This window comes from Prinia subflava, chromosome Z, assembly GCF_021018805.1.
Source record: "Prinia subflava isolate CZ2003 ecotype Zambia chromosome Z, Cam_Psub_1.2, whole genome shotgun sequence".
NCBI lineage: Eukaryota > Metazoa > Chordata > Aves > Passeriformes > Cisticolidae > Prinia > Prinia subflava.
The window spans coordinates 101,238,107-101,255,101 of record NC_086283.1 but is presented as its reverse complement, the minus strand read 5'-3'; the positions used below and the strand labels follow the sequence as shown (position 1 = coordinate 101,255,101).

The following is a 16,995-nucleotide window of genomic DNA, read 5'->3' as shown; positions in this document are numbered from 1 at the left end:
GCACTGGGACTGGGCAAGAGGGTCCTGCCTTCTTCCACACCACAGCCCACTTGTGAATATCACACTGGCAGCATTTACCAAAGCAGATTCTGCGTGGAATTGTGCTCTGTGCTTTTATTTGAATTCAGCTTATGACTAAGAGATAAACACTTGTATCATCGGTTTCTCAGCCTTGAATACACTTGCTAACCAATTATTAGCTAATCATTAAATCCACCTAAAATCCAGCTTATGCAAAACAAAACAGTGATGAGAAGAACACACAATTTTCAGACAGAAAAGACATGGAAAGAAGGGGGTTTCTATCTGTAGCATTCCTTCCAAATGAAGCATCATTGCAAAGTCTCATCCTCTGATTCTTGATCCATGGGTACAACCCACAAATAGCTTCCATATGTTTCCAAAAAAAATCACTCCTCTCTCAAGAAACACAATCAAGACAAGGCCAGGCATCCATTTCCATCCCCGCAGAGTTACAGCAATTCCCTCTGCGTTTGTCAGCTCAGCGTGGATTTAGGATGCTCTCTGTGACAGAGTGTTCTGCAGGTCAGTGCCACCACTCCCTCACAGAGACAGAAAGCCTACCAAACCCCGAGCAGCAAAACCTCCGTGTGTACAACCTGATGAGACACAGCCAATCTCTTTGAAACAGCAAAACGAGGACGCACACAGAGACAGGAAAGGTCCCCGGTGATTCTCTCAGGGGCGGCAATAATAAGACACGCTAGACGAGCACAGTAGGGAAGGGCACACCTGCAGCCCCCCTCACGGCGGGTGCATTTTCAGCACGCACCAGTGAGGCCCAGGAGAAAACCCAGTGCCGCCGGGTTGAGGCGGCTCCTCCGACAAGAGCGGGCTCCCCTTACCTGGGATGGGGCATGAGCCGGCGGTGCTGCGCCTCGAGGAGCTGCTGCTGGAGGAGGTATTGCTGGTGTAGCGCCTGAGGTAGGAAGGAGGGCCCGGCGACGTCCTGGAAGGGCAGGGCGGGCACGGGCGGCAGGGGCTGGTGCAGGGCGCCGCTGTGCTGGTGCGCGGGGGCCATGTGGGGAGCCAGCCCCGGCTGCGGCTGCACGGCGTGAGGCAGGGCGAAGTCGGCGGGGAGCTGAGGCTGGGGACCCAGGTGGAAATGCCGGCAGGAGGTAGCATGGGGATGCTGAGACCTTTGAAAGGGAGCACCTGGAAGAGAAGAGGGCAGCGGTCACGGCGGGGGCCGGCAGCGGGCGGGGAAGGCCAGCGCCGTGGATGCCCAGCCATGGTGAGGGTCGGGCTGTTACTCTCTCCATTTCCAGAGGGTTTACAAAAAAAATTACAAATGAAAGAGAGCAAGTCGGTTAAAGCTGATTAAGAGTGCTGATTTTGACTGATTGTATTTCTTCTCCAAGAACACATTGGAGCCAAAACATAGATTTGGGTTCAAAGTCTCTTTTTGGCTCCAAGCTGAAGTGTGTACTGATGAAAACTGCTTCGAGCTTGTTTTGGCTTTCCTGTCTTAAACAGAAAAAGAGCAAAAGTCTTAATAGAGCCTTTGGAGACAGAAAAAGGAGTGATGGTTTTAAACTAGAAGAGAGGAGATTCCGACTAGACAGAAGGAAGACTTTTTTTGTGCTGAGGGTGGTGAGGCCCTGGCACAGATTGCCTAAAAAAGACATGTATGTGCCATCCTTGGAAGTGTTCAAGGCCAGGTTGGATGAGGTTTGGAGCAACTGTGTCTTATGAGAGACATCCCTGCCCGTGGCAGTGGGATTGGACTAGATGACCTTTAAGGGTCCTTTCCAACACAAACCATTCTGTGATACAGACTCAACAGTCTAGAAAAGGAAATAAATAACAAAATCTGTTTCCTAAACTATTTGGGGTTTGGATATTATCTTGCTGAAGTCTTGAATGTTTACCCTGAATTGCAGACTTTCCCTGCAAGCCATTCCTTTGCCTCTCTAAAAATGTGTCGTAGGCAAGGAAATAATCTCTGCTCTAAAATATTGCCTCACACTGACTTTGGGACGTGAACGAGACAACTTCCACCTCTGAGAGCAGGGATGAAAGAAAGCCCTGTGTGTTTGCTGAGATCCTTCAACAAGCCATCCTCGTGAGCTGCACGCAGGGAGAAAGCAGCTGCTGGAAACACAACACAGACTGCTATGAGACCAGTCATGAAGCTGATGGGAATGAGGAAGAAATGAGGTGTGAAAGATATCCATAGTGGAGGCGTTTTGGAAAACATCTGGCACTGGCTTGCACCTTGCTCAAGATCCTCACTTGGACGGGCCCTTGGCCCGGTCCAGTGTCTTTAATTCCAGAGTGTAATCCCTATACTCCTGGAGCACTCACAGGCATCATACAGAACTTCTGGCTCTTAAAATAGGGAAGGAGTCAGCTCAGAGATGAAGGATGGGACTCGAGTGAGGCTATTAGAGATGCCACTTTGCTGAGGATCAGCCCCAGGATGGGACACCTGCCCTTTTACAGCATTTTGAACAGCCTGTCTTCCTCTTCCTGTTTTAATCTTTGTGAATGGTACAAAATATCCCAGGACAACAGCACCAAGAGACACTAAGTCATCCCAAAGCACAAGCATGTACATCATGCCTTCTTGAGCCAGATCTCTTCTGCTCACATCTCCCTGGCAGGCAGGGCCAGTCCACCAAAGCAGCACAGGGAGTCCTGAGCAAGCCAGATGCCAGCAGGAGAAGGGCTATCAGAAATGGATGGTTTGCAAAACTGTGCATAATTACACACAGCATCTCTTAAATACAAACTAACCCTCCGCAGTGCCCCTCTGAGAGAGAGCGGGTTACACAATGTGTGCCACCCACAGCAGTGCTTCTTGAGGTGGCAATTTCCCCTGCTGTCAGATAACAGCATGGATTGACCACGATATTAATTAAAACCAGAGGTGGTGGGATCAGACCTGCTGTTCCTCGGTGACAGAGCTGCAAACCCAGGCCAAAGATCCACTCATATACCCTGTTCCCCTGCAGGTTGCTGATTGCCTGGCCCAAACTCACCACAAAGAGGTAAAGCAATGAAATGGGGATCCTGCACTTCCCTGGCCTATTGCTGAAGGGAATTGTGAGGAGACTGCTGTGTGTGCTTGGTACTTGCCAGGAGCACAAGGAACTCGTGGTGAATTGCTCAACCCCTGATGGCCACGTGTCCTCCCATGGAGAGCTGCTGCAGCAGGTCAGGGTGAGCCATTGTGCACCCCCAGGCCTTCACAGGGCCTGAAGACAGGCTGAGGGGGCAGGTAAAGAGTGCTAAACCCTCTGCACACACCAACACAGCAGCCTGTGCCACCCGGCTGCAGTTCAGCTGTGTTTCAGACAAAAATGTCTCAGGGCGACAGCAGACAGTGAAGCTCAGCGATACTCCCCCACATTCCAGGGACACATTCCCTAGCACCTAAGCGAAACAGGGAAAGCCTGTCTCTCATCTCCTCTGACTCTCTTGTCTCTCGATGCCTGGTGTAACCTCAGCCAGCAATTTCCAGCTTTAACTGAGTCTTAGCAACCCTTAATCTGACTGAGATAAGTGTCTGGAGGGCCTTTGATACCAGAGCCATGGTGAGCTAGAGAGCACCAGGTGGGCAGATCAGCTGGTCGTGTTTTTGGTTTGGATTTTGCTTCTCAGAGGAAGACGGTCCTTGAGAGGAGCTCGGTCATACACTTTCCCAAGGTCCAGAACACTCAAACTTTATCTGTGGTTTGTGTGCAGGAAGATATTCAGGGCTAACATATCTGAAAGCAAAAGCCTAACACATTTTGTTTTGGTACAGAGTCAGTTTGCCTTATCTTCAGGAACTGATTAATTAAATAAAGCATTTTTCAGGTTTTGGTGTTTTTTGGTTTTTGGGGGTTTTTTTGCTAGTACCTACTAGTGCAGTGATGCATTTCTCTTCATAGGAACAACACCATCAAGATGTGTCCGAGACCATATGATTAAATAAACCCCATCAATTTGTCTTAACATAACACATTACCCTACATAGTAATTGTTCATTCTCTTCAACTAATCCAATTGCTGATGAGGATTTTTACAGCAGAGCAAAGACTTTGGGGAATACTTCAGCAATCCTATGCTTATTAGCAGTTATCCAATCACACTGCTGGCATAACCAAGCCAGTCTGCAGAACAAGGAGCCAGCCCTCACTAAGCAGGGTGCTGCTGGTGAGCCCCAGAAAACCCTGGCAAACAAATCACTGCTCAAAACAGAACATTACATTTTTAAGTTAGTTATTTTTGAGTTTAACATCTGCTTATTGCACCTAGATGCAAAGGTGGGGATTGCTTTCCAAGTCCACATTTTGGTCTCATGTATTGGTAAATATGGTGGCACCCTGCAAATATGAGCTGAGCATCCTTGTCCAGGTAACTCACCATAATCCACACCAAAAGCAGGCACTCATCCCTTTGAATTCCACAGAGGTTCACACATTAGCAGTGTCAGAGAATTGCAGGATTGTAAAGGTTGGAAAAGTCCTCTAAGATCAGGGAGTTCATTAACCCAGAGTCATTGTGTTCACCACCAACCCTTGCCCCAACTCAGCTAAGCCACATTCACAGGACTATTGAACACTTCCAGAAACAGGGACTCCACCACTTCCCTCAATGCCTCTCCCAAAGCCAGATCACACTTTCTGTGACCCAGCCTAAACCTCTCCTGGAACAGTTCCAGGCCATTTCCTCTCATCCTGTCCCTTGTTCCCAGGGAGCAGAGCCCGACCCCGACCTGGCTGCCCCCTCCTTTCAGGGAGCTGTGGAGATCCAGAGGGTCTATTAGTTATTACTTTGCTAGTAAGTCTTCTCCCTCTTTTCCAAGCTGCAAGTGTGGTCCTAGATCACATTTGCACTGAAACCAACAAGCATAAGCATTGCCCATAAGACTCTTCAAGAAAATTGGATTCACAGATTTAATCTGCTTTTTGCCTGGATAGCAAAGTCTGTCACAGCAGAGACTAATCCATGACTAAAACCAAGTCTCAGTGCCACATTCCAGCGTTTGTTTTCACTTCCCAGTACAAGGGCAGAGCTGACATTGTCATTAGCCAAGCTTTGGGGACATTTCCACAGCAAAGACAATAAAGTGTGCCTACCATGCTCCAGAGTCACTAACTGCATCCTCCATGATCCTTGTTCCCCATCACCTGCCCAGTGCTGCCTGTGTGAAGGCAATGTTGCTCTGAGATCAGCATGGCAGAGACTTCCTTTCAGCTTAATGAAATCAAGTTTTGGTCCTCATACCATAGAAGGATTCTCCTCCTCCATTGGGATACTTTGATTTTGCAGGAAGAGAGATTAAGCAGATCTTGGATATTTTTGTGGCTTGCCCTCTATGCCCAAACACTTGTCTTCTCCAGCCCAGGAAATAGTCACAAAATCCCAGAATTAAGGTTGGAGATCATCTAGTCCAATCCTCCTGCTCAGACAGGGTCCCTGAAACACATTTCTCAGGATTGTGTCCACCTTTTTAATATCTCCAGGGAAGATTTTCAGGGATGTTCACAGAGGCAATACAGTCCTCACCAGCCCTAGAGATGCTTTTGATCCAAGCCTGGAAACACCTGTGGCTCTGCCCAACCTGCTGGTTGGGATGAGGGGACCAGCCCCCCGTGTGAGGCTCATTGACAAGCTCCTGGTGCCTTGAGTAATTCCAGTTGCTCCTCTCTGGAGCTGTGGAGGACTGATCTCCCTGGGATCATGTCAGGCTGCCCACCAGCCAAAAATCATTTTGTTTTCCTGATGGTGCTTCCTTTCATTTAAATGCTGTTGCTGTAGCAGATGATGACAGCTCAGAGCAACATCAGATCAGCAGCTCTGAGATGAACGATGCATCACATCTGTGTCAGCAAAGCAGGTGATTTACTCCAGTTCTGGACAGTTTTCCTTTCACAGGTTGAGGCCAAATACCCTGAAAATGCCCCCAGATGCCCACACACCCACCTGGGCTCCCAGCTTGGACAACCCTTGTTGCCTTACACTCAGCTAAGCCACAGAGAGAGCTAATGCCTGAATCTAGATAATCCAGGTCTAAAAGGTGTCTTGCCAGCCTCAAAGTTTGTGATAACAATGGAGGCAGAGATAGGAGGAATTAATCATGTCTTGGGCAAGCCAGGCTATCTGTGGGGTGGGAAGGAGAGCTAGGTGGTTCTCTGGCATAACTGGGGACAAGTCTGACCCAAAAGAGGCTGTGGCACTTTCTGATGATGCAGGACCATGTGCCCATGGATGCCTTTGGGTGATCACCAGCAATATCTCCCTGCCCTGTGTAATGCTCTCTTGGTTGTTGCTTCCAGTCCCCCTCAGCTTCTTTGATCACCTCCTAAAGCCAAGTTCAGCAGCAGGGATCAGCAGGTGGAGAATCAGTTCTTGGGTGGTTCCTGCCACTGTCAGAACACGAGTGTGGATCAGTGGCTGCCCCGGCGGGCCTGGCCCTCCCCTGCTGCTGTGATGGATGCTGCAGCTTCACACTGTGATGCTGAAAACCTGCTGTGGAGCTGGGTCTGTGAGACATCCCACTGCTCTGGGCCACTACAGCCTCCCCACAACCACAGAATCACATAATCACACAATCATACACTCATAGAAAGGTTTAGGTTGGAAAAGGTCTTTGAACATCATCTAGTTACAATCCCCTGCCATGGACAGGGACACCTTCCACTGTCCCAGGTTGCTCCAAGCCTCATCCAACCTGGCCTTGGACACTGCCAGGAATGGGGCTCCCACAAGTTCTCTGGGCACCCTGTGCCAGGGCCTCACCACCCTCACAGGAAAAAATTCTTCCTAATACCTAATTTAAACTACTTTCTTCCAATTTGAAGCCATTCCTACTTGTCCCATCACACCAGGCTTTTGCCCCATCTTTCCTGTAGGTTCCCCTCAGGTACTGGAAGGGAATGAGGTCTCAGTGAGGTCATTCTGAAGCCCTCTCATTTCCAAGCTGAACAATCCCAACTCTCTCAGCCTTTACTCATAGCAGAGGTGCTCCACCCCTCTGATACTCTTGGTGGCCTTCTCTGGACTGGCTCCAACAGGTCCCTGTCCTTCCTGTGCTGGGGACCCCAGAGCTGGAGGCAGCTCTCACCTGAGTGTGGCAGAGGGGCAGAATCACCTCCTCGATGCACAGAACCATGCAGCACCACAGAATACAGCAACAGAATCGTTTGGGTTGGAAAAGCCTTCTCAGATTATTAAGCCCAACCTTGGGCACTCCCAAGCCCACTGCTAAACCCCATCCCCAGCCTGCACTGCCAAGACAATCCTCCATCAGCCCGGGGGGAAGGCTGCTCAGCAACAATTTGCAAAGCACCCAAAACACTTAGCTGGAAGCTGGGGTTACAGGCTTCAGCCTCAGCCTGAGGAAGGTACAAATTTGTTTTTAGAAAGCCAGCAGGTGAGGCAGGCGTGCAGACAGCTGAACCTGCTCAGCTGCCGTGCCGTTCCCACCCTTCCCTCTCCCAGGCGTCGAGCGCGGCGGAAACCCGCAGGGAAGCTCAACACATCCTCCTCACCACCACTTTCTCACTTCCACGGCTGCTGCTTCTTTTTATTTTTCATTTTCCCCTCCGTTCTGCGGTTATATTTATTGTTTCCATACATTCCCCAAAGCAGCACGGACTTGTTTTTCATCAACAGAAACGCTCCCGTTTCCTTTGCACCCCCAGGTGAACCCTGCGAATGATAAGTTCACATATTTTGGCAGGTTTGGTAAGTGACATCGAGTCACAGAAATGTGCTGGTCTGGTCCTCGGTGCTCCTGCCACTGGGGATTTTCCTTTAGCATCAGTCAGGGTTTGACTACACCTAGGCACATGCATATTTATCCACCCAGCAGTATTTCAGCCAGAAAGGCTCAAGGGATCCGTGTGCTCGTTCAACACTGACCCATCACTGAGATGCAAAGCCTCTGGGTAATCTCTGCAGTGAGACAGGGGATGCTACAGGCTTCACAAAAAGAAAAACCCAGAAAGCAGAACTATTTATTTCCACCTCCTTTCCTCAGGCAGCAGGGCTCTTGATGCAGTCAGGCTACTGGTAAGGGACACAGGATCTGGATCAGGCCTGGAGCTGGCACTGGGATGGGTGTTTCGAGCAGACAGCTGCAGCCCAGGGAGCCCGGCCGCCTTCGAGAGGAAAACAAAATCTGTCTCATGCTGCTAAGCTACCTGCAAAGCACATGAATATTTCCCCTGGGTAAGGCAACCTGGACTGCTCCTCAAGGCCTCCACGGTCTGCATGTTGGGGCTGGGGGTGTCAGGGAGGCTGGGGCTGGTTCACACCCGGGTCCCATTGTGGCAAAAGGGGGATGGCAGCTCCTGTAGAGCCCTGGCTTCACTCACTGACAGATTTGACAGCTGAGGAGGATCTGCCTGTTGTAATCGACCAAGCTGGGGGATGGAGCCGGGTTGTCTCAGGCACTTTGTCCTGATTAGACCCCCTGCCACCCCTCCTGCTGCACAGGGGAAGCAGATAAGCCCCCTCAACAGGAGCCCTTGTGGTGCCTCTCTGAGCACCAGGAGAGCCTGACAGGCTTTTAACAGCCCAGGAGACTGCAGCTCTCTTCCCTGGATGTACATTAAAATTCCCCTCAGAGCCAGGGACGGGCTGGGGAGTTTGCTTCGGCCCTGACAGTGTGCAGTGATTAAAGGCCAAAATCATGGAAGCAGCTCCAGCTTCACGTGGCACATGGAGAAGGGCACCGGGGGGACTCACACTGCCTCAACAAACAAGCTCCTAATTGCCTGATGCCATCAGACACGTGTTAATCCCTTCCAAATTGTTTGTGAATACACCCTTAGAAATTAGTGAAATTCACTTACAGATAGGAAGTGAGGTGTGACAATCGCAGAACAATTGAATGCCTTGGATTGGGTTGGAAGGGACCCTAAAGATCACCTAGTTACAACCCCCCCCCCCCCCCGCCACGGAAAATAAAACATGAAATAAATAATCCCCCAAACCAAATTCATGGTATTCAGCTGCATAAAGGTTGAGTGGTCTGGCAGAGGGAGATACTGAGCTCTCTCACTCCTGTTACAGGACAGCTGATTGCAGGGTGAGGAGACTGGGGCAGGGAGGATGAAGGAAGAAGAGGAAAGAATTTAAGAAAAATCTATCAGGCAGGAAGGAATCCGTCTCACTTTCAGCACCTTTGCCAACAGCTTTTTCATTTCGTCCAGTGAAACCGAGAACCACAGAATTCAGTCAAGGCTGAAAGAGACCAGCAGGGTCATTGGGTCCAGCCATTAACCCAGCACCACACAAAACTATTCCAAATGCCACATCCAGACACCTCTCGAACACTTCCAGAGATGGTGATAGTACCATCTCCCTGAGCAACTTATTTCAATGCCCGGCCACTCCAGCAGTGAAAAAAAAAAGAAATTCTAATATCCTGTTTATCCTAATATCTGTCTGAACCTCCTCTGGCACAACTGGAGGCCTTTTTCCTTGTCCTATCCCTGTTCCCAGAGCCCCCCCAGCTGTTCCCTCCTGTCAGGAGCTGTGCAGAGCCACAAGGTCCCCCCTGAGCCTCCTTTTCTCCAGGCTGAGCCCCTTTCCAGCTCCCTCAGCTGCTCCTCATACAACTCAGTTTTTAGACATTTGTCCAAAGCTTTGTTGCTCTGCTGGGCAAAGATGTGAGAGGCCAAAAACCATGCTAAAAATAATGGGCTGCCAGCTCCAATGCAGCTCAGGGTGCAGCCTGCATCCCACATGTCTAGTGCCAGGGAAATAGCAAAGGACCCCAAATCTGTGTCTGGGAGATGCAAGAAATGGATAAAGGCTATTTAAATTTGCCTTATTTACTTGTTCAGGTTGTTCCATCCCTGCAATGAGCCAGGATGAAGGGCTGGTCTGTGGTGGCCGGTAGAGCATATTTGCGTAGCAACATGAGGTTCTGGAGGTTTATCATTCTCCTGCTCAGAGTCTTTCACACTTGATGGAAAAGTCCTTCAAAGGAATTCAGGGGAAACGGGCTCAGATGGTCTCCCCACTGCTGATTAATTTCTTGGTGGTCAGAGCCCTTTTTGCTCTGTGCAGGCACAGCAGAGCACAGCTGAGCTCTTCCCAAAAAACCTCATAAACACAGACCTCAGAGCCTGCACAGTGCCCCTGCCTGCTTGTACAATTCCCAGACAACATCCTCTCGCACTAATGAAGCCTCTCATTAATTGCTGAGTGACATGAGCTGGCGTGGCTGGAGGGTCCCTAACACAGAGCACAGCATCTCCTCTCCTGCACACCACGCGGGGAAACCACGTGCAGCCTTAATGCACAGAAAAAGAAGATGAAGTGGGACTCCTACCAGGGCCTAAGCTCAGCATTCAACAAAATCAAAACCCAAAGCACAGGGTAATTCTTGGAGTTGTTCAGTGCAGGGCTTGGAGTTGGACTCAGTGATCTCTATGGGTCCCTTCCAACTCAGGATAATCAGTGGTTTTGTGATTTACATCTGGCAGTGACCAGCGTTAAATCAGCATATTTACAGAAAATCATAGGTGGTTAAGGGTTGGAAGAGACTTAAAGATCACCTAGTCCCAACCCCCCACCTCTATTTACATCAAGACTGAAGAGGTGCTGAGTGCTGGGGATGGGAACCAGCAAGAATGAGGGATGGGATACAGCCAGGCAGCCTGGACCCATCACAGGAGGGAGACAGCTGTTTATACAGCACTGGATGAGAGGTTTTTTCCTGCAACTCTCTCTCACTAGCTTCAGGGGGAAAAAAAGTTTTGTTGAAGATGATGTTTCACAGCAACGTGTTGAATTCAGCAATATTTTCCAAGGAGGAAGGAGAAACACTTCAGCAGCGTTGCTACACTTAAAGCTGTCTTTTTGCTTTTATACTTCTCACTGTATTTTAATTATAGCTTTATTCTCAGTGCTGAATTCAAGGGTGTATTTGAGATTTTTGGATCATCACATTAAAAGAAAAAAAAAAGAAAGTCAAATTGAAGTGAGAGAAAATGTTTTCTGGGGTTTAGTGGTCCCAGTTTCACCCCTCCCCTCTCAGGCTCTGGCATGCCTGCAGGGATGGCTGGTCCCAACAGCCTGGCATGATGTTGCTCACCCAGCCCAGCTCTTTCTCCTCAGGTTTCCCTGTTTCTCCAGTTTAGGCCCAGCCTTGCACATCTGCCAAGAACAGGCTCTGGAGGAAATGTGGCTTTGGGGATGTTGAAAAGCCCCTCTGAGCCTTGTTTTTTAATAATGTTTCTCCTTTCTGTTTGGTCTGAAGGTGTTGGACAAGGAACAGCTGACAGGAATCACTTGACCACAACTCCGATGCTAAAAGCAGCAATCACACTGCAGGTCTCAAAGGCATTTTTGGGCTGCAGGGCGTATGCCCAAGCAAAATTTCAGCAATTCCAAGGGCAGAGAAGGTAGTACCTGGACTTTAAGGCTAGTACCTGAACTTTGAGGTAACTCTTGGGGCTTTGCCCATCAGCACAACTCTATCTGCTCAGCCCCTCCTTCTCCCTCACCTCCTTCATTCCATCCAGCTCCTGTGTGCAACCCTAGCCTGTTCTGCATTGCTCTGCACTGGAAAATGCCAAAAAAAGCTGGAGTATTCCTGATTTGTGAGAAAATATCTGTGCTCAAAGGCTCTTCTCCAGGGTCTGGCCAGTTATCTCAAATTAAAAAAAAAAAGGTTGAAAAGGAGGTGGAGTGGGTCTGGGTCCCCTTTGGTCAAGGGAGGCAATAAAGCTCATCTTTTGTGGTTTTATATTACTAGCAAGGTGATACATCCGTGTGAATGAGTCCTCAACCTGGAAATGTGATAATTAACCAGGGGAAGGAATTTATCCCCTATTTAAAAATAAGAAATAAAAAATCCTGGCGTGACAGCAGCCTATTACTTGGCTCTCCCTGCAGAGAGCAATGGGGAAGCACTTGGAGCAATCCCTATCTCCACCCTTGGGAATGTAAAAACGTGCTGACTTGTGCCTTCAGCTTTGACAGGCAGTGATAGGCTGCAGCCAGTTGTTTGGAAAAGGAAATTCAATACTTGTGTTTCCAATGCTTCCTTGCTTTCACGGTGTCCAAAGCCCTCCCCAGGCATTTGGTAGTGCTCAACACCTGCCTTAAAAACACTCTTAAATGCTCCTAATGACTGGCCAGGGATGTTTGCAGCAGCTCGATCCTACCAGTAATGATATGCAGGACATCCAGAAACAGGCAAAATGCCAAAACCGTGGGGGGAAAAAAAAAGTACAGCCAGATACTGCAAGGGCCTGTCAGAGTCTTGGGGGCTGCACTGCTTTGTTCATGGAGCCTCTTAATTCTGTGATAGCCCCAAACCAAAACCCTGCACACAAACACTGCCAAACCTGGGGCGTCTGAACTCCACACCGAGGTGTAATTTTAACCCTTTCCCAGAGATGGAGTCAATGGGAAGAGCCAATGCCCTCAGCTGATTCTGATCCGTGTTTAAGCAAAAGGCTTTGTGATTGCCTCTGGTCCACACACGTGCTGAGCCCCAGCCCAGGACAGGCTGCAGGGGCTGGGGCAGAGTCCTGTGGTATGCCTGGGCACTCAGAAGCTGAGGATTATCTACAGCCCTGGCAGCCACAGCACCCCAAACTTGTGCCAGCCTCAGCATCCCCTCCCTCTGCAGCAGCGTTTGGGTGAGGACCAGTGCTGGTGGTCACGGCCCTTTGCTCTCCCACCCACATTATATCCCCCCAAAAGGGATTTCCAGTGAAGGTTTTCCATTCTGTTCTCAGCAAAGAGGAGGAAGATGCCTTTTTTTGGAAGGCATTGTTTGCCTGACCTGCTTTAAACCCTCCCTCTAGGGAGAGATTGAAACAGACTTTGAAACCTATCCTGAAAACACAGAGGAGGCTGCCTTGGGTGGGTTATTCTGCATCAATCCCCATCCGTCTCTGTTTTGCATGCATTAATTCCCCACCCACACACCCGTTGTTTTAAATGGGGCTGTAATAACCAGCTGGGTTTTCCTGAAGGATTTATTTATCTGCATCTTAAGCCCAGGGGTGGGAGATTCCCATCCATCATGTCCACAGAGCTGCAGAATGAGTGGCAGTGGTTTGGGGGGCACAGGTTTGGGAAACAGGTGTAATGTTTCAGCATTTCTAGGAACAGCACATCAGTTTGGATGGGGGATGTTTGGCAGCCCAGCCTTTCTTCTTTGCTGGCTCTCTGGCAAAGCAGCCTCTAAGACAGAACATTTTGGCAGGGAGTCAGGACATGGGACATCCCCTTTCAAAGGGATTGGTTGATGATGGCATGTTGCAGGTCACCCTCTGGGCTTTATCTTAAATCCTCTAATCCCGTATCAGGTAGAGTGCAAAGGATTTACCAGCCTGCATGAGACCCTCAGAGTGTCAGGAGGGCAACTTGTGCAGTACCTGACACTCAGGGAAGACAATATAAACTATAGTCCCCCTTGAGTTTTTACAGATGGTTCAGAATCCACACCAAAAAATGTCCCTCCTCACCCCAGAAGGCAGTAAAAATTCAGCAGCTGGTTCCTCTTTCAAGTGACATTACACAGAATACAGGAGCATCTTACAACTGCTAAGGTACAAAAAATGAGGATTATCTCTTAAGAGAGAGCAGATGCTCCTAGGAGGTGGGTGTGTTGGATGCAGTGCCAGAACAATGCTAGCAAATCCCCTGTAAAGCACTCTTAAGTTCCCACCCTGAGCCCAAGAGCTCAGCCCCACAGTCAAAGCTGAGCCCTCAGAGTGGGGAATCCATTGCACCTGTGGAGCTCCTGCAAGTTCCCTGTCCCCACTGGACCTCTTCATTTAATCAATTAAGGATTTTGGAGTTCAGACCATCAGTGTGCACTGCTTTGAGGCACCTGCCTGCACCCCCAGTAGCAGGGCAGCAGCTGGGGCCAGGGTCCATCCCAAGGACCAGGGCTGGCGTGGAGCTGTGTGAGGTGCAGTGGATGCTGGCAGAGAGCTGGCACAGCTCAGGGCAGCTCAGCAGTTCTTTACACTGAACTGACTTGAACCCAGGTTTGGGAAAACCCCAGCTGCTGTGAGTCCTGCCACACTGTGTCCTGGCAATTCCCCTTCTACGCTCCATGAATGAGAAGTCTGTGGCCAAAAATCAAAGATCCTGGAAGCCTGTTGCCTATTAAATTTAATATCCCGGGCTTTATAGGTACATGTCACTCCAGGAGAGACAGAGCTGTGTTTAAAGTACAAGGGAAACGTCAGTTCCTTGATGTGGAAATAGCTCTTACTTTACATTTCTGCATGAGGTCCTGGTGTGAGTTAGTGCTGCTAAGCCCTGCTTAGTAATAACATATAAAGGAAAACTCTAACCAAACAGCAAAAAATATGTATTTCATACAGCTAAGTGTACAGTCATCCATCTAAAAAACCCCTTACAGGTGCTATTTGCAGGTGTCAGGCTAACTGAGGGAAAGTGAATTTTGGTAATCAGCAAACCATGAGCTCCCAGAGCCCCAGCAGCATCTGAAGGCACAAATGTTTGCTATATAAAAAGCAGGAGGTGGGGTTCCTTGGGAGCAATAAGCACCTGAGATTGATGCCAAAGCTTGGAAGGAGGCTTGGAGAGGAGCCCAAGCATTCACCGTGGAGGGAGGCACTACAGGAGACCTGTGATTCCATGTCAGAACGAGCAAAGGTAAAACCATGGTTGAGCAGAGCCTAAAATGCTGCCACACATGAGCTGGGCAGGATGAGGTTTATCCTCATCAAACAGGCAATGAGCCTGGCCAAACCCAGAGGCCAGCTCTGGCCTGCAGCAGGCACAGCCTGAAAACACAGGGCACCACGTGCCCACAGCCAAAATCCCTTCCTCAGCACCAGGGTTGGTTGGTTTCCTAAAGGACATCCCCTCACTCACACAGGAATTAATTTTGGGATGTGGGATGGAGAAGGTGACAACAGCTGTTCCTTCCAGCATGGAAATCCACCCTCCTGTGGGTATTTTTCCCTCCCTCTGAAGCCAGAGGAGACCGCGGGCAAGGGATTCGCTTTTCCACCACAATGGGAAGAGGAAATCACATTCCTGCTTATTCCATCATAGAATCTTAGAACACTTTGAGCTGGAAGGGACCCACAGGATCATTGATCCATCCTCTGTCCCTGCACAGACTCGCCAACAACCTCACCCTGTGCATCCCTAGCAGTGGTATCCAAACTCTCCTGGAGCTCTGGCAGCCTTGGGGCTGTGCCTATTCCCTGGGGAGCCTGGGCAGTGCCAGCACCTCTGGGGGAAGAACCTTCCCCTGATATCCGACTTAAACCTCCCCTGACACAGCTCCAGCCATTCCCTCAGGTGTTATCACAAATTGGTTTCTATTTAATCCATCAAGGATATCCCACAGGGCTGCACATAACCCCATAGGATGCTGCAGATACAGCTCCGTGTCATAGGCAGCATCTCATTTCTCTACAATCAGCTTTTTTTTTGGATCTGGCCTCCCTGAGAGAGTTAGGACTAAGTCAATGTTTCCATCACTTTTGAGGGGCTCGTAACTCTCAACATTTGTGCTCTCACAGTGCCAAAACTTGGCGCAGAAACACATGGCCCAGATGCAGTTTTATTTGGTAATAAATAGCTTAAATCTCATAAGCTATTTTTCATTTTGGCTTCAGCGTGTAAAATGGGAAAAGAAAAATGTGTGGGATTTTTTTTTCCTACCTTCCAATAATTCTGGAAAAGCAGATTATACTGAGTAATGGCAGGCTTTTTTTTCAGATGCAGACAGCCAACAATGCCATTTCTCAAATCTTTGGCCCTTTTTACATTCACTTTTTAACAGGGTTGATCCCAGTGCCATCATTGTAGCCTCACTGATCTGGGGGTGTTTCATGTTATTCTGGTTTTGGCACATTAAGCCTGAAGTTCTGTGAGAGTTAAAACACAGCAAAACTCTACAAGCCCTTTCACCAATGACAGTAATATTTTGAGGATGTATTACCATTTTAATTGTGCCTCTGTGACCTCACATTCCTCTGGAGTCCAGCAATTATTGCATCCCAGCACTCTCTGCCCAGCCTTTCCTTGGGTGAGCACTGGATTTCGTCAGCAACCCGCCAGGATTTCAGCACTTTCGGATTTACTCCAAACTCAGGCTTTGCTCTACCTACTCCAGCTACTTCCCAGTGGCCAAAAGCCAAGGAAACGCCCCAAACCCCCAGCCCGAGGACTTGGCTGCCCTTCAAATGTCCGCCTCAGCTGGAGCAGAGAGAAATAGTGATTTTGCTCATATGGTCAGCTCCAGTCGGCGGAGGTTCCCCAGTGGGACACTGGGCTGCTGTCCAGATGGTGCCATTGCCGAGTGATTTGTTATCTGTGGGGCTGGGAAGTTTTCACAGAAGGCAGTGGGGGGATTCAGGGAAGGAGAACATTGCACTGGTGTGGGGAGCTGGGCTGATAATGGGTCAGAGACGTGCAACATAATCCAAGGAGGATTCGGCGGATTTCATGGAAATCCCAGAATGGTTTGGGTTGGAAGGGGCATTTAAAAATCATCTTGTTCCAACCCCACTGCCATGGACATCTTCCACTATCCCAGAGTGCTCCAAGCCCTGTCCAGTCTGGCCTTGGACACTGCCAGGGATGGGGTATCCACAGCTTCTCTGGGAAACCTGTGCCAGGGCCTCCCCACCCTCACAGGGAAGAATTTCTTCCTAATAGCCAAACTAAATCTCTCTTCGTTTACAAGCTTTCCCCCTTGCCCTGTCACCATCTCCCCATGTAAAAATTCCTCCTCCCTCTTTAGTATCAGCACCCTTTTGTGTACTGAGAGGCTGCAATGAGGTGTCCCCTTCTCTTCTCCATGCTGGACAAGCCCTTCCTATGCGTGCAGATCCCCTCAGCCCCACATCCCCCTTTGCTGGGAAGGGTTGGCAAGTGAAGGTTGGAAGTGAAGGTTGGAAGTGAAGGTTGGAAGTGAAGGCGACACTGCATGGTTGGAAATGTTGCCCCCAAACAGCTTCCCACCAAGTTTTCCATCTCAATGCCCAGGCTGCAACCCAAGAGCACGGACAG

The 16,995-nt window shown here is 49.4% G+C and overlaps 1 protein-coding gene across 2 annotated transcripts in view; it reads right to left on the bottom strand.

Moving 5' to 3' along the window:
* ARK2C (arkadia (RNF111) C-terminal like ring finger ubiquitin ligase 2C) overlaps window positions 1-16,995 on the bottom strand; it is a 55,028-nt gene that overhangs the window by 14,345 nt on the left and 23,688 nt on the right. For both annotated transcript variants that reach the window (XM_063423171.1, XM_063423172.1), the window contains exon 2: window positions 867-1,176. In XM_063423171.1, the coding sequence (XP_063279241.1) occupies window positions 867-1,176 (310 nt within the window). The remainder of the gene's footprint in view (window positions 1-866; window positions 1,177-16,995) is intronic.